The 18,668-nt window shown below is 34.5% G+C and overlaps 1 protein-coding gene across 2 annotated transcripts; it reads left to right on the top strand.

Annotated features, from left to right (window-relative positions):
• Positions 1-1,484: 1,484 nt before the first annotated feature.
• On the top strand, positions 1,485-14,937 carry LOC105227658 (facilitated trehalose transporter Tret1-2 homolog). 2 transcript variants are annotated; one of them, XM_011207119.4, is made up of 5 exons: positions 1,485-1,877; positions 11,627-11,907; positions 11,969-12,160; positions 12,403-12,711; positions 12,920-14,937. In XM_011207119.4, the coding sequence occupies exons 2-5, from the start codon at positions 11,628-11,630 to the stop codon at positions 13,702-13,704; spliced, it is 1,566 nt and encodes a 521-aa protein (XP_011205421.1). In that variant the 5' UTR covers positions 1,485-1,877; position 11,627; the 3' UTR covers positions 13,705-14,937. The 2 variants fall into 2 exon arrangements, with proteins under 2 accessions (XP_011205421.1, XP_029406715.1); XM_029550855.2 differs by lacking the exon at positions 1,485-1,877 and adding an exon at positions 3,983-4,143.
• The last annotated feature ends 3,731 nt before the right edge of the window (positions 14,938-18,668 follow it).

Genomic DNA, 18,668 nt, shown 5'->3' with positions numbered 1-18,668 from the left:
TATTTGCAATTTTAGTTTCGGTGTGGACAACTGGACAACACAATTTGAGGTAATTATAAAAAAAGTTTGAGAAATTATAAAATGTATAAACATTGCCGACTGAAATTAGTAAAAGCGAGAGGTGGCTGGTGTCCAGAAGCAAAGAAGAAGAATACCAGATCCTAAGTGAAGTGCCCAACTCCATACAACATTAACAAAAGTTTGACACAAAAAGAAACAGACTTCACGGCCGTTAAAAAGTGTCTCCAAAGGAAGACGCAATAATTCGAAGGATTACTGTTAAGGATCTCCAAGGGACTCAAAGGACATAAAGAAGGTAAATTAAGGTATTACTGTATCCTCTAGAACTGAGAGAAGATGCATAGTTCAGCGAAAACCTCTTGTTTCAAACAAATTTAAACGCTTACTTTCGCAAAAACCAATCAGTTTCTAGAAGCCAATGATTCGAAATTTTATAGGTTTGGATCTGAAAATAACAATGGATCAATATGGATAGAACAGCATACTTGAGTACCATGTAATACCTTTCTCTTTGGAATCTAAAGTGGATCTTATGCGAGATAACGATCGAAAACATAATTCACGTCTCGTGAAGAGTTCCTTAGAAAACAAAAACTGACTAGCTTAGTCTACTAATCTCAATTCAATAAAGAATTTGAAAAACCGAAGAACTTAGAAGAAGGAAGGAAGACTTGGAATGCAACTCCGAAGAGACGATGCGATATTTTAGTTGAATGTTTAAGTAGCAAATACTCGTATACATAAGTTATCAAAAATAGAGTATTTTCAACCAAATACTAAAATAAGAATTGAATTCTGTCAAAGTAGGTAGTTTAAAACTTTTCACCTAATTATCGAAATAAAATTGATTTTCGGATAGATTCAAAACAAGTGCGCTAAATTCGTGACCAACACTGTAATATGTATACCCTTTGTTTACCAAACAATGGGAGAATGTTCACCTCAACCCTATCGCTGATGGCACGCGAATAAACGAGGGCTAACCAAATGCCTGCAATCACAAACGATAACCTCGTCTTGCTCCCCGAGAGCTGAAATTACAAGAATGCAGATAAGCATGCAAGTCTTTTAGAATGATTTTCAACATCGCAACAACACATACATATACACAAAGCCATCGGCGATCCTACCAACACTAATCGGACGCAATACTCTAATGGTATAAAATGCTCCGCTCCATTCATGATAACAAATACTCACAGTTGATTTCGTTGCGATTCCGCTTGGCCAATTTTGAGTTTCTTTACTCTTTTTAGTATTTCTTTGTGACGGTTGTGATAACGCAAAGGCAAGAGCACTAATATTGATAGATGTCGACGGCGCCACTCCAAAGCTTTGTTACTGTGTGCGTCTCATAATCTCAAAGTGCGGTGCAATGCCGTGAGAAATCTGACATTCTTTTTTGTTAAATAGGTTTTTATGGTCATCGGATAGCCCATCACTGCTAAACAAGCCTTTAGGTTAGTTGAGCGCGCTAATGATCGAGTAGTGGTGAAGGCAGCGGCTCACAGAGGCATTTGAATGTCGCTTTAACGCTTAGCTATGCGACATTTGTGCTTTAGTCGGCTGGCGTAACTGCTTCAAATCGGACCGTCTGACTTAAAACGGATATTTCGTCGGTACAACCATTCAGTACAACGCGTCGTGTCCCAGCACAGATTTTAGTGCAGTCGGTAGTGAAAGCGTTCGAATGAACTACCTTATTGTTGGGTTCATATAGTAAATGTGTCAAACTTGAACTTCAAAAGTGTAGAGAACAGCTGTTCGCTTGTCGCTTTCAGCTAACTTTAGTGGAAAAACCAGTTTTTGAATTTTTCAACTCGGATCACGGCGATAGTGACCGTACCAACTCCGAAGTATGTATATACAATTGGCGTCGTGAACTACTAGTGCTTTATTTTTACTTCTTTATTGTCGTATTCTTTTTCTTTTAATATTTGACAGTCGTGTCTTGAAGTTGCTTAGCCAGTTTTGATGTTCCGCGTTGGTTTTAAACAGGTGCAAGCAATTCACATATATTTGTACATTTTGATTTCAATAATAGAATAACAATAATGAACTTGTCGGGCGGCATATGCCCAACGACCCAAACAACTGATCAACTTTTCCAAATATATTTTAATTATGCATATGTATGTATGTGTAGTTGTTATCTACTTAATCGCAACCGATTTTACCATATACGGTTGTTATAATAAGTCATGATATCGTTATAAGAGTTCGCGTTGATAAGTGATAATTTCTTCAAGGATTAGACTACGGCGATCGTCCTTTGATTTATATGATATTTTAATGTATATGACATACTTACATATATACATATGTATTCAGTTTGTTGAAATCTACGTTTTAAAATTACAATTAAGCACTTAGATCTCTCAGATCCCGTTCCGGAACGATTCAGTGGGCTTGTGGTTTCAAACACTCCCAAATTATGTAATGTTTTTAAGACGCACCAAATGAAGAGCCTTTCAGATTAAATTTTACATAAAATAAAGACGAACTCTACAAATATACTCGAAGTTTAACAAAGTTGTAGTTTAAATACTTCGTGCTCGTGGATACATGATAAATACTTTGCGCTATTATTAAGCGCTATTAAAGTTTGATAAAAGATAAATAGAATAGATTTCATAGTTATTGTTAGGGTGCATTTTTTAAAAATAATAACAGTTTTCTTGGAATTGTATGCAAATTTTACTAACGAGGTTGCCGAAATAGTTCACTGAAAGAGAACTAAGCAATTTGCTGGAATTACAGATAGAATTATTTGATACATTACTTCAGTTTCGTCGATTTATACTCCAAACTAAAATTAATATAAAAACAAAATTTATTTACGTGTATTTTGTTTACATAATTTGAGGGCTTTTGACGTCAATGCAATTTTATTCTCAAGAAGGTTGCTTAGATTGATAACAGCCAATTTTATGCACATATTACATAAACAAAAGAAAGAACAACAATGTGTTTGATACTAAAAACACTGATAATGATCTAATTGGAAAACTTTAACGCTTTAATTGGAATTTAAAAGTATATTAAATGTTTACTTCTTGTACGAAAATGTTCACTATGCGTAGGTACAATGATCCAAGCAAAGTTTAGGATATAAGTAAAAATAAATCTAAAATTTCATAACATGAATCAGATGCTGTTTGCTGTACTCGGCATTTTTTGTTACCTATTTTCATCACCCAGACTAAGTTAAATCAAAAATTGGCATGCTTTTGAATTGACATACCCTTAAAGTCTAACGGTAATGCTGTAGTGACTTAAAAGAGTAAATTGAACCATTTTCGCTAGTAAAATTTAATACGGTTTAATGCTAACTTGCCCTTTCCTTCGGGTATTCCGATATACATATTTCGATGGTTGCATTATTTGTAACAAGTGTGAATGTTCTTCTCGGTTTGGAGACCGCTTTTGATGTGTTGACTAAGTTCACCACAAAGCTTGAACTAATCTAGAGCTCATCTTTAGCGATTGCGTCACATCGCGGACCACACTATCTTTAACTGCATCCTGTTCTCGTTCATAGACTGAAAAAAGTTTTGTTATTGTATCAGTTTCAATTCATATTCATAAACATCTATCATTAAGTTATTTATATGTATGTATGTAAATATATATAGATACATTAACACATACATAAGTATGAATTATTCTTAGTTAGTTAATTCAATACAATTTTTTATAAAACCCACTTCTAATCGTGATAATTTTCTAATACTGTTATTCAAAAATTAGCATAAAGCGGCCAGAAAGGAAATTACATTAATGACTTAATTAACGTCTTTGATTTATGGTCCAGCCTCTTAATAGGAAAGTATAATTGATTTAAATTGGTTTTTGTTTAATAAATGCGATATGAAATAATTTATAGAAACACCTGTGCGGGTAAATATGAAACTAGAATGAATACGGTTTTAATTATTAGAATTTATGATGTCTCCGACAGCGATTTCAAGGCTGTTAAGATGGATATCTAGCGGCCGCAATGGCGAAACTTTCAGTAGCAAATCGGTCCGGACCAACTTCAGCACATAAAGCAATTTGAAGAATCTAATGCAGCCCTCAAAAAATGTGCAATTCTTGGGCGATTGAACTAAAATCTTGAAGGTAATCATAACTCGATATTGTAGATAATAAAGTTTACTAAGTAGTGTGCCAAAATCCCTCCATTCGAGTTTGTGCAACTTTTCCAGCTTTATGTTGTTTTTGATAACAATAATATTTACTTTTAAACTAAGAACGTCTACAAATTTAATGCAAAAGTACTTACACATAATCTCAGATAAAACAATCTTATGTCAGCAGTGTTCTAAGTGTACAAATATACATATGTATGTATGTATGTAAGTACAAGTATATTTACAGCTGACTAACTGTTTTATATTTCCTATGCAAATATTTGCATTTAATATGCGCATTCGCTGGAGTAACAAAGTGCAAACTTATAAATGTGTAGACTATTATAGCTCAGATAACTTGACCTCTATCAACGTTACGTCGTGAAGTACTGATAACAAATAAGCAGATTGGTAAATGCTAGATTTGCCTCGCTTGCTTTGACTGCGTTGACATGAGGACTCTTTTGCTGCCAAAGCCCGTTTTTTGTAAAGGGGACGACGAAAAAAAACATAAGAACCGTGTCTTTCTGCTTGTGCGGCTCGGTTTCTATTCTTATTCGTAACAGTTCATTACAATCTATCCGTGCAATTTGACATTCCTTTAAATTTTAAAATTCTTTCCATGGTTGCGATTGCGGTAGGCTTTTAGTTAATATTATCAGTATGTTCGAAATTTCAATACTCTTGCAACCAATTGCTACAGAGAATTATAGTTTTGTGCACCTAACGGTTGTTCGTATCACCTAAAACAAATGGAGATAGATATAGGGTTATAACGGTTGACTGTCTGTCTGTCTGTCCGTCCGTGCAAGCTGTAACTTGAGTAAAAACTGAGATACCTTGATGAAACTTGGTATACAGGTTCCTTAATACAAAAAAAATTCGAGTTCGTAGATGGGCGTAAGCGGGCCACTGCCATGCCCTCAAATCGCCATTAACCGAAAACATATAAAGTGTCATAACTAAGCACTAAATTAAGATATAAAACTGCAATTTGTCACAGAAGATCACCGTAGCAAGGAACACCTGTGGATAAAAAAGTTTTAAAAAGTGGGCGTGGCCCACTAACATGTTTAATGCGCATATCTCCTAAACCACTAAAACTACAATAATCGAATTCGCCCGGCACGAATATTACAAGAACTATTAGCGATAGTGTGAAAAGTGAATGAAATCGGATGAAAACCCCGCTCACTTCCCATATAACGGTACTGTTGACAACTACTAAAAGCGCGATAAATCAATAACTGAATGCGTTAGAGACATTGAATTTTACCACCCAGATGGTGTGGAAAAGGTTTTTAGGCGCCGGGGTATAAATTGGACAATGGGCGTGGCATCGCCTACTTTTTGGTGAAATCCCTTATCTCGAGTCCCAACTTTCTTTCTTTTCATATTCCCATGTCACTTCGGACAATAAACACGCCTACTTCCCATATAACGCTATTTTAAATTCTACTTGATTCTTTTACTTTCCAGCACACAAGTCAAGAAACAATTAATATAATGGGATTAACTTTGCATGAATAATGCCTTTAGTCTATGCCACCTTATGAAAAAAAATTCAAATCCAATGCCAACCAAAACTGTTCAAGATCCTATGTACCGAATATTTAGACCCCGGTACCTATAGTTGACTTTTGATAAAAAATGTCGATCAATGTGTGATATATATAACTGGAATTAAGGGATAATCCTATTCTTATAATGGAAGGTCTGCATGTCAAATATACCGGTTGAATTGGATATATGGGGGCTATTTACTTAATGTAAAGAATTTCGCACTTCCGGGTGACTTTGTGCCACATACATCGGCCAAAATGTAAGTTATCCCAATGAAAAAAAAAAGTGTGTTTTATTCATAAGTTTGTATCTATGTGCATAAAATAGATAAATTTGAGCGAAGACTTGGCCTAGCCCCTATGTAATTAATATCAGGATTTTCAAACATCCGGCTGACTTTTCTCTATATGATTGATTTTGCACCTTAAAGCATTTCTCTGGCGTTAATTCTTGCAAGTTGCAAGAGTATAAAATGTTCAGTTGCACTCGAACTTAGTCCTTCCTTACTTGTTAATTTTATTATCTATTTTTTGTTTGTAATATCCAAATATGCAAATTCATGTTGAAATCTTTTGTAAAATATTAATAAGAAAATTGTGCGTCTGAAGTTTGGGACTCGTGTTACTCGTGAATGCAATGAGCAACACCAAAAGAGAATTTAGCTATAATGAGCGACAAAAGAGCGCTCGCGTGAACGCAGTCTTTCAGCAAATGTCGCGCAACACTGATTTCAAGTATGTATGTACATGTGAGAACTGTTTGTATTTTTTTTATTGGACGGAAATTATGCGCAAAGTGAAGTGCGCGTCGAGCTGATTAATTACAAAGAATCTCAAATGGTGCAAAGTGTTACTTGAGGAAATTCATTTATGTACATATATTATATAGTATAGCATTTAAGTATATCGATTTTACAAAATATTCAGTGTTTTATTGTCAATTTGATTAATAATTAACATACATCTCCTACACCTAAAAATATTATATATTTGATGAGATCGACTGTTCTAACACTTTAATAATAATCAATTATTTACTTATATAACAAACCAAATAAACTTAAGAAGACATACAGTTGAAAATATTTTTGAAATATTACACCTGTTTAAATTTTTTATATCAATAAAAAAAAATACCACAGTTTCTATAAAAAACTTTATTATTATATGAACATTCGATTTAGTCATGTCCGTCCATCTGTCTGTCCATCTGTATATATACGAACTAGTCCCTCAGTTTTTAAGACGTCGTTTTGAAATTATGCAAACGTCATTTTCTCTGCAAGAAGCTGTTCACTTGTCCGAACTGCCGATATCGGACCACTATAACACATAACTGCCATACTTCAATCTTCACAAAAATTGGCACAGGTTATTTTCTAAGATAATAATGTAATATACGAAGAAATTAACTATAGCATATAGCTGCCATACAAACTGAATGAGCGGAATCAAGTACTTGCATGGAAAACTGCCTCATTCGACGTGGTATCTTCACGAAATTTGGTATAGATTACTGCTTAAGGTAATAATATAATCTTTAAAAAAACTGTTCAGATAGGATCACTATAGCATATATTTAGCTTCCATACAAACTGAACACATAGTTACTAAAACAAATTCAACTGTGAAGGGTATATTAGCTTCGGTGTAGCCGAAGTTAACGTTTTTTCTTGGTTTTGAGAAAACTTCGCCAACGTTTACCATTTTTTTTTATCTTCAAACTAAATAGAATACAGAGTCAAATATTTTATAAAGGTTGATCCATTTCGAAGTTTCCTACTTTTTTAAGGAAAAAAAACCGAAACTTCAAATTTAATGGGGAATGTTTGTTATCATTCAAAAGAACATTCTTTGACATTAATTGTTTTTATTTATCTTCTTCAAATGTTGCCCGCGGCTACGTCTCAGATGGTCCACTCCTTGAGTCCAATTTTTGATGACTCGTTTTAGCATTTCAACTGGTAACTGGCGGCCAATCGACCAGCCCAAAACGTGACATTATCTACTTACCGAAGACGTGTGAAAAGTGTCTTGTTGAAACAAAATTCCACCGAGAACACGGACTTCAATTTCCGCCATCAAATGAAGAAATTTTGCTTGTTTACATACATACGCATTGAGCCAGAAATGGGCCTCATCGCTGAACTAAATTTGGCTCAAAACGTTGGATCTTCTTGAAACTTTTCAAGAGCACATAGTGAGTGAGGCGATGTCGCTTGGGAGGGTCGAGTGGCTTTAGTTCTTGGATAAGCTGTATTTTGTTCACTTTCAATGTAAGATCTCGACGTAAAATGCGCCAAGTCGTTACATATGTCAGTCCGAGTTGCTGCAAACGGCGTCGAATCGACTCTTCACGGTCTTCGTGCACGCTCTCAGCTACGGTTGCTATATTTTCTTCACTGCGTGCTGGAAGTGATCTATTCCGTCGAATATTATCCAATAATGAGTACAGGGTCTCAAGACGGGTGATGGTGTTGCGAATAGTATGCTCAATAGGTCGATTATGTTGACCATAAGTTGTGCAAAGCGCTCGAAACACATTCTTTATGGAACGTGAATTTTCGTAATAAAGTTGAATGATTTGTAAACGTTTTTCAGGCGTTAGCCTTTACATGACGAAATACCAAGCAATATTGAACAAAAATAACTTGATATGACTCACGCGTGATCTGTAAAACAAAAAGGCTATTGAAAAAAGTGGATCTAATGGATTACACGTTATTTTCCTAATATACATACATATGTATTGGTTGTCAAAAAAGTCTTGCGGTATTTTTGTTGAATCAATTCGTGTGGCACCCATACATCGAGCTTCTTAGTGACTCCAAGCTTCTTCAAATGGTTTATAACGGTGCCGGTCTCTTTCGACCAATTCAGCGATTTTATCGCAATTTTCGACGACAGGCCTTCCGGAGCGTGGCGCATATTCGACCACCTCTACACCAGAACGAAAACGTTGAAACCATCGTTGTGCGGTGGAAATAGAAACTGTATCGGGTCCATAAACTGCACAAATTTTATTGGCGACTTGAGATGCATTTTTAAACAAGGCCATTTTTAATCAAAAATATTTTGCTTTTTCAGCTAATGTTTTGTGGAATTTTTCGCGCGAGTAGAAAGTGGCATATTGTGATCTTTGCACATTTCAATATTTTTTTAAAGAAACACATGTTATCCTTATTATAAATAATATAATTCAGGTTACTAAGCTTTAACAAAAGTAAACAACTATAAACATATGCTTTTGATTTTAATTCCAAAATCGTTATTCCAAATGAATACTCGAATATACTTATGAATATACCTCTCCATTGTTCACCAATCTTTTTTAATATTCTCCTTTTAAATCGGTAAATAGTTCGATTAAATAATGTCCGTACTCCTTTAAAACCTTGAATGGATTTCCACTAAAAGCATATCAGACATAAGTAGTTTCATCAAAACCTCAAAATGGTTTGAGAGAGAAGATGAAACGTAATAGCAGATACAGGAGGTTCTAGGAATAGTGTATCAAAATGGCACCTACCTACCTTCCTACCATTAAAATCTTAACTTAATAGAACAAGATTCAGCTCTTTTTTGTGGCGATGAATACGTAATGTTTTCCTTTATGTTTTATTGAAGAATCTTAATTAGCAGTCTTTCTATGCATGTTTTCCAGTCCCATCCTTTCCGTAGACCACTGTGTACTCAATCTTTCACAACATTGCGCAATGTATGAACTGTAAATAGCTCTAGACAGTCCAATGTTTACTGAATCAATTAAAGCGACATGCTGATAAATTATCATATCGCTCCAATATTGACCGCTGCTCCGCATCATTGGCGTAACGCGCTGGTGTGGTGGTGTACAACATTTTGATTAATGTTGATTGATTTTAAATTAATTGTTTATTACACAATATTTACTCTTCTTGCATATGCAGCTGTTCGACCACTTGCCATGGAGCTTTGCAGATAACGGTAAATTGCACCGAATGAAAAATATGGTAAAAAAGAGAAATAAGACAAACATTTTGATTATGGGAGTCTTTATCTCTTCTTAATGAATAATAAATTAGCGACAAGATCATCTTAGTTCATATTCCAGATTTAATGGATCTATCCCTGCTTTGATCAAAATATTTTTTTTTCCTTTTATGCATTATATAATAATATATGCACGTGAGTCCAGGTGATAAGTCTATTACCCAAAATACTTCAATTCTTTATGAGAGTTATCCTCTGCTCGATCAATCAAACGGTCTGACAGGTATCGCCATCCTGTTCAATTATGCATGTACATATGTATGTACATATATACTAGATATAAATCTATTTCGATATACCTTTATACCAGTATACCTTTGTGCAACATGTTGTTTAAATATACGAAGATAACTGACAGTTACTTTCTGCACCGCTCAAAACATTGCATTTATTAATAGTTGGAATACTTTGTGCAGTATTAAATAACCTAAGACTCTTATAAAATCATACGTAAATTTTTATCGATTGATTTACGTACATGCAAACCTATTTTCATAAATTCACTTAAATATAAAAAAAATCAGTGTATGAAGTACCCTACTTACATACTTATTACCCACATATATATAGTATACATATGTCGGGGTGAACCGATAAATACTAAGTCTACAAAAGCAAAACGAACATTTAGAAAAATTCAAGAATTGGAATATTTATTTATCAACTTATGCCCGGTTTTACAGCGCTTCACAGACAATGCTTAATTTCTATAAAATTGTATTATGATATGTGGCAACGTTAGGGGTAACAAATGTTTTACAAATGTCATCCATAAAAATATGTTTAAATTATTTAAATTATAACATTATACAAGTATATACTTATATATTTTCTTATTTTTTATTATTCTTCTTTTGACAAAAAACTGAAAATTCAAAACAAAAATCAGCTGTTAGCTAAGCACTGCTTAATTCTCCCATTTTCAGTACTTAAGCATAACTTAAGTATGAACTGTAAAACACTATTTTCCTGTTTTATCTTAAGCACAACTTAGGTATGGACTGTGAAACCGGGCATTAGCTTTCGATGACTTAATTATTTTAACCCGTCCAAAAACATGTTTTCTGGAGGTCCGCGAAGGTTTAAGCTGGTGCGATGTTATGTTACTATATATGTACATATGTACTTTATATTATATACATTTTCATAAACATTTTGCTGCTCGCAATATTCGAAAACGGTTGTACCAATTTCATTGAAACCTCGGTTGAAGGATCTACATAAGATTTTCTTGCCTTAAAACAAATATTTCTTAAGAATAAACTTTCGAAACCTTTATGTATGTATAAAATTCTGCAAATGCAAATCAATAATGATTTTTACGAGAGGCGAGCGAGAGTAAACGGAGGATATTATTCAAATGCTACCTGAGTCTGCATAAGCTTGTTTTCATCAGTATCCTTACTACGAATATATCCCTAGAGAGGCTGATTATTTTATTTGTATGTTTTTGATTTATACATTTATATGGTAGCTTATTTCTTGCTATGCCTCTGTGTACGCTATATAAGTAGCTAAGCTGTTAGCACCATCAACGATATTTTCTCCAAAGATGAGACGCCTTGAGTGCTGCCAGACTACCTCTCTGTACAAATGTACGTTTCATAATTACAATAAAATCACCGGACATAGACTGTTGGCTGTTTCCACACCAATTGCCACAAAATATTTTCATTAATTAAAGATTTTCAATGTCACGCACTCTCATTATATGAAACATCTAAAACTTCTTCTGTTCTTCTGGTACTCAATGCTTACCATATGTGCAGCGATATCGATTTTGATTGGTTACATATTATAATTTAATACTTTTGTAATATTTGATTATCATTTACTTAGTTATTTATTTATTTTTTCCTTTTTATGTCATCACAACAGTATGACCGAACATAATCCCGCCAAATCAGAGGAACTGGAATCTCTGACCACGAAAAATGGTAAAACAGCGCAAATTGTTTCAGGTCTTAATAGACCCACAGAAAAATTACCGCTGGGCGAACAAAGTCGTGCAGTACGACGTCAAGAATTAATGGTACTACTTGGTAATATTGGATTACTCTCTACCGGAATGGCGCTGAGTTTGCCAACAGTCACTTTGCGACAGCTGATGGACCCCAATGAGCCTGTTCATCTCAGCGAGTCACAGGCTTCATGGTTCGGTAAAATAGTTCGAATGAATTGCTTACAGGCCAATTTTCGATTTTTTTTTTCAATCTATAGCTTCCATCAACACACTTTCATGCCCACTCGGTGGTCTACTCTCTGGAATTCTACTGGATAAAATGGGTCGCAAAAACACACTATATGTGTTGAACGGCATTGCGCTCGCTTCATGGGCTCTGATGGCTTTAGCGGTGGAAAGTAATGCCGATATTGTTTTTATACAGCTGATGGTGTCGCGATTTTGCATAGGTGAGTAGAAGTGACCACATATATTTTTATCGTCCAACTACAATTTAGGAATTAAATAATTTTAAAGTTTCTATAATAAAAATAGTAATATACAATTTTGTAGACAATTGGCCATCACCCGCTTGTTTTTTAAGATTTTCCAGGATTTATTCACACTAGTGTTTTGTTTTAATTACTTTAAAAAAAAGCTGCCAATATATGTAGGTATTAAATTTAAATTTATAAATTTCTGCTCTTTCAAGGCATTGCTATGGGAATCGCCAGCGCACCAGTCGGTGTCTACTCCGCCGAAATAAGCTTACCACGCATACGTGGAAGACTCATTCTTGGCACATCGGTATCAATTGCTGCGGGTATTCTAGTGATGTATATAATGGGATATTTTATTCGTAATGACTGGCAGTTAATTTCAATGATTTGCTGTGCCTATCAAATAGTAGCGATGCTTTGCGTTATTCCAATGCCCGAATCGCCCAGTTGGCTAGTGTCTAAGGGGCGTGTTGAGGAAGCGAAGAGAGCGCTCAATTATTTTCGAGGCTTGGAAAAATCAGGTAAAATTTGGAAAAAAATATATTTGCTTATGTTCCACAGCTATCATTCAATTGACGTTAAGGGACACTTACAGGTAAAAGACAAGCTTGGAGCTAAATATAGGCATTATTATGCATTTCACAAACCCCTAAATATTTAGTGAATAAAATTGTCTTAATGACTTGAGTCTTAGTTTTAATTTCATTGCTTTCTCTCCCCAAATTCCAGACGAAATCACTCATCCGGAAGTGCTTGCCGAATATAACTTACTGCAGAAATCTATCCAATTGGGTGAAGGTGTAAAGAAACCGCCATTTTTGAAGAGCATACGCGAACCAGAGGTCTACAAGCCACTTCTAATACTCATGGGCCTCTTCGCATTCCAACAGTTGACAGGCATCTTTGTTGTTGTCGTTTACGCTGTGCAAATCTCACAAGAGGCTGGCGTCAATATAGACCCATTTATGTGCGCTATCTTGATCGGCGTTGGACGAGTCGCAACCACAGTTCTGCTAGGAATCATTTTGGAGAAATGGGGACGTCGTCGTTCGGGTATTGTATCGGCGCTTGGTATGTGCATATGCATGTTCCTTTTGGCCGGCTATAACTGGTGTTCATGGCTACAACTAATTCCATATTTGCCGGTCATTGCAATTATTGCCTTCATTATCTTAAGCACATTCGGGCTCTATACGTTACCGTTCTTCATGATATCGGAGCTCTTTCCGCAGAAAGTGCGCGGAGCAGCGTCGGGCCTCACAGTGGCGGTGGGCATGTGCTTCGCCTTCATCTGCATTAAAACTTATCCGGCGATGAAGAATGCATTAGATAAAGACTACTGCTTCGTTATTTACGGTATTATGGCATTCATAGCGGCAGTTTATGTATACGCCGTGCTGCCGGAGACACGTGGACGGACACTGCTCGCTATTGAAGACCAGTTCCGTACTGGCGTTAAATCGCAGCGTTATCAAGCCGCTCCAGTAGAAATGCAGGAAGTGTCCGTGAAATGAGCCAATCGAGTGCAGAGAAAGTGCTTTAATTAATTAGTTGTTCTTTGTTTAATTTAAGGAAGTGAAAGTGATTGTTAATGAAAGCTTTTGTATTGAGTCGTTGCGCTTTACAACTGAAGCCAATAAGTACACAGATTAACAGTTAAATGAAACCAATTTGAATTTAATATTCGACGCAAACAAAAAGAAAAAACTTTCGAAAAGAATAAAATTTATGAAAAACTTAAACTGTGATAGGTTTTGGTCCTGAAAGAAGATTTTATTACATTTAGTGGTTTAAAATTTAATATTTAATATATACAACTAAATACATTTAGAATATAATAAAAAAAAAATACAACAATATAGTAATTAATACATATTTGAAAGGTGGGAGGGAAAATCTAGTACCGGATGCTTTCCATTAACTCTACCAGACTGTAATTTAAGTAGAGATGGCTGCCATCAAGGAAACAGCAGATAAACAGCTCCGAAGGGCTCCTTTGTAGAGGTGTGCATTCACTTCGATAGCAGAGCAAAATGAACCTTGAGCTAGCTTACAGTCAACGAATATTTACCCTTTTCAGTTGCATCCAGCCACTTTGTTATCCGACTTGTGAGGGTTACAATGGATTCGCTGGAAACTGCAAAGCTCGTAGAGAGGCCCCGCTTACACCAATTTGGTCAGGTTGGGGATAGAACGGTATAGAAATAATAAAATTGTATTTATCAGTTATTCGTACAATCAGTTAACCGTACAATAATTAGAAATATGCGCTTTATAAATTTCGGTGGTATACTATTTTATTTTATAGGGCGAGGCCACACTCACTTTTTCAAAAAAAATTGCCCACAGATGCCCCTTGCTACTGCCATCCTCTGTACCAAATTACAGCTTTATACCTCAATTAAATGTTTAGTTATGGTGTTTAGTGGGCGTGGCAGTCGAATTTTTTTTTTTTACTAAGAAACCCACTTACCAAATATCATCGAGATATCTCAATTTTTACTCAAGTTACAGCTTGCACGGACGGACGAACAGACAGACAGTCAACCGGATTTCAACTTATATGTATATACTCGTACATAATACGTACAACCGTTAGGTGAACAAAACTATAATACTCTGTAGCAATTGGTTGCAAGAGTATAAAAATTGGGTACACCAAACATTGTTTCTCGCACATATTTATGCACAACTTAGAACTCGTTTTTGAGATTTGCAATTTTAATAAATATTTGCAACACCTTATACTATAGACCATTTTTATTTGACAACATAGTTTCTAAGAAAACTTTTGACGAAGACAGCTCAAGTTATTTATGTAAGTAATATGATTTCTTAACAAAATAGTGAGTGGGGCCGAACTAATTTTTCAAAAATTTCGAATTTTGTACATTTACATTGTACAAAACTTTATATATAATTATACGTACAGTTGGTATATAACGTATTTGAATGATTTTGCAGTAATTAAGCACATTCAGTTACGGCACACACTTTGGCTGAAACACTACTTGTAATTTTTCAAAGCGCTCCTGATACCAACGTTTTGGTATAGCCACAAAATTCTTCCATCGATACAAGTTGTCACATCTAGTCTTCGTTCATTCAGGAATCTCTTCACAAATTCTATATCAAATAAATATTTGATCGAATATTCGAAGCGAAAAGATCGTGACACTTGAGATTTTTCATCCTACGAAAAAGTTTTCTTTTCTACTTCAATATTCAAGGTTCTATAAATATTAAGAACTCGAGAGCGAAACTCACCATTCATATGTATATCGTATGCTCTCAGCTTTGTTAAAAGAGCCTCTGCTATTTACTATAAATTTATGCGGAATTTGATATGTAGGCGCCTGGTTTAAACTGCATCAAACTATCTATTCTCGATGAAGACACAACCATCTTAGACAATAGAATTGCATTAAGGGTCAAATTAGTTCTTGCTAAATACATTTATACAACACCTTTGAAGATTATATTTACTATAGCTAAAATAAAAATTTTCTAATAAAAATTCTAAAACGTTAGTTCTATCACCGCGCCACCTACCGTGGGATAGTCAAAGATGATTAATTAATTTGGGCATTATTGGTAAAATATTCTCACAGGGATGGCAGCCTTTTACTTACAGCTGATCAGTAATTTGTAATTTCCTAATCACTAAATGCCAACTAATACGATGATTACCATGAAGAAGCAAGCATTCGTTTGGCCTCATTATATTCAAATGGAAACATAATTCAATAAATTTGCTAATGTATTTGGCAATTTATTAAACGCAGCACTACATAGTTATAAGGTTATTGATCTACATGTATATGAAGTATGTGTATGAAGTTATATAATTATTATTTGAATAATATTGGTGGATAAGATTACCCTTACTCTTATACATACAAATGAACTAATCTAATTAAATTGATAGGGAGTGATATTATCTTAAATACTAGTGAGTAGGAAATACCTTGACAAATATTGCGAAAGAATTCCACTTGGATATTTCTGCAGAATATAAACAAGTAAATGCCTCATTACCTAATTTTAATTGGTGGACGCTCTTTGGAAACACCCGTTGCTTACACTGTGTTCGATCTGCGTGCCAGTTTCGGAAAAGAGAATTAAAAAAAAAATCATTTAAGATATTTAGGAAAAAAACTGATTACAGAATCTATTAAAGTATGTTGTTGATTAAGTATTAACATTCATTCGCAGATCAACAAAAATATTGGAACTTCATTGTATTATCTAATGCTTGACTGATAAGTCCAAACAGAATAATTTAAGAACGATGAACTGTGATCTACAAAGTCTTAAAGCGACGTACTTACTCTCCCACTCTCTTCCCAAAAAAATGGAATCCTCTGGTTTAACTGCTTTTATATTTTGAGATCTTCCCAAAACAAGTAGGAAACTTTTCTGATCTCATTAAAACTAATTATGTATATAGACAACGAATAGAAGTATCAAAATCAACTTTTATTTATCCAAAACGTCAAAACTTATGTAGAACATCCATATGGTGTTTATCAAAATTAAAACGAGTATCCTTCTTTAATTCTTCTCATAGTTCGCTAGGACAAATAATTTAATATATTGTAGAAGAGGTTAAAAAATTCGTCAAAATAAGTCTCCAATAATATTGCAAAAATATGTAGTTGGAAGTGAATCAGTTACATTTCCTTGTAAATTTCACATCCGGCACAACTTCTCGTCAGATCGAAAAGTTCATAAAATAATTCGTTTATGAGGTTGTTAGGGCAAATATATTTTTATTGTTTACTTAATTAATAATGTCTTATGTTTTAATTGGAGCTGCACAAGAAGGCACTGTTCAAAACCACGGTAAATGTTAACATGAGGGTTAATTAGATTGGTCTGGGGATGTTTCTCAAGTCCAGATCAGTTCTAAAAGCTAATGGAATAATACTAAATTTATCTCTCATCATTAAGTTATCACATGATGTAAATAATTGAGAGTAATAATCCAGTTTTAACGTTCGCTGTTAGTGTAGGTTTATTATTTGCAACTGGAAAAATATTCTCAAGCAATAAATAATAGAGCAACACATTCCAAGCCCATTTCTTAATATCATTGAAAGGTTTAAAACGAACTTTGCTGGTTTCTTTACTCTCTAATCAATTATTTGACGATGTTTGGGCGGAAATAACAAGGACAAAGTCCCTAATAAATCTCCTTCTTCCACAAGCTGAAAACCTTTGTAGCAAAAAATGTAGTTTAATGATTTACTTTCACCTTGATTTCTCAAAAAACCTTGTAGTGACTGCAATTTTTAATTTGACTTTTGGCAAAACTCCCCTGTAATTTCTGTTGCAAAATTTTAAGACCGATCAAATTAGGGATGTTAATGAATATCATACTGTCATGATATTCGAAAAGAACTGCTTTAAATTTTGAAATTTTTTTGAGAGCTATTTCTTCTAAAAAACATTTGGAACTGCTGGTTTGTTTTATCTCAATGAATAGCCAAAATTACGAATATTTCAGTAGTATAATGTGGCAATTCATGTAAGTAGGCAAATTAAAAATTGAACGGCCCGGATTTTAATTACGGTACTCGAGTGGCCGGCATGTTCCCCAGACGTCAATTCAAAATTGCCAATTTAATAATACAGAAGAACTTAAATGATCTAATTCTCATAGTCAAGAAGTCAGAGGGGTGGACTTCAGAGTATCAAATGCTTTTCCTTTCGACGTTTCAAATAAATCGTTATTTACGACTTTGAATCCAGAGGCTCTCAAAATAAAAACAAAATATAAAAGTCTGCAGAACAAAAACAAAGTCTTATCGTTTTGTAACATGCGTTTTTTGCACTTTCCTTCCTCTATTTTAAAGTTGCATAGTTATATGTATCTTTCCGCATCACTAGATGTTAGTACACAATTTTTTTAGACTAAATTTTCTTTAAATAAAACCAATCTTATCTGTTACACCTAACAGCGATTATTTGATCCGATAGTATATACTATATATTTTAAACTTTCGCTGTTTTTTATTTTGTTGCACAGTTTCACTAATTAATGTTTAACAACGGAAAGAAACGAACTAAAGTCATTAAAGAACGGAACAACGCAGACCTAGCCACAGTTGCATCGAAAATAAGAAAACCAAAATAAATACAACAAAACAAAGATACAACAACAAAACCCGTTACCATACAGCAACAAATAATCGAACTGAAGGAAAGCAAAAGTCGATGTTTTTCGCTATCGGCGGCGCAGGTAGTATGTGGAGCAGGACGGTACGAACATTGGGGGCAGGTGGTTGCGTTTGTGGTTTTGTGTGGCGTTCAAACTAAATTTATAACATTCGAATCAACACACTGCCGCCATGAATCGCCGCACAGTATGATTTTTTTGATTCACGTTCGTGAAAATTTTTTTTGGGGGGAAAAACGATTTTTCCAATAAATATTTATTGCAATTGGTTTCTATAACTGTTTTTTTATGCTTTTT

Source organism: Bactrocera dorsalis, chromosome 3 (assembly GCF_023373825.1).
Source record: "Bactrocera dorsalis isolate Fly_Bdor chromosome 3, ASM2337382v1, whole genome shotgun sequence".
Lineage (NCBI taxonomy): Eukaryota > Metazoa > Arthropoda > Insecta > Diptera > Tephritidae > Bactrocera > Bactrocera dorsalis.
This window is presented reverse-complemented; position numbering and strand designations above follow the sequence as displayed.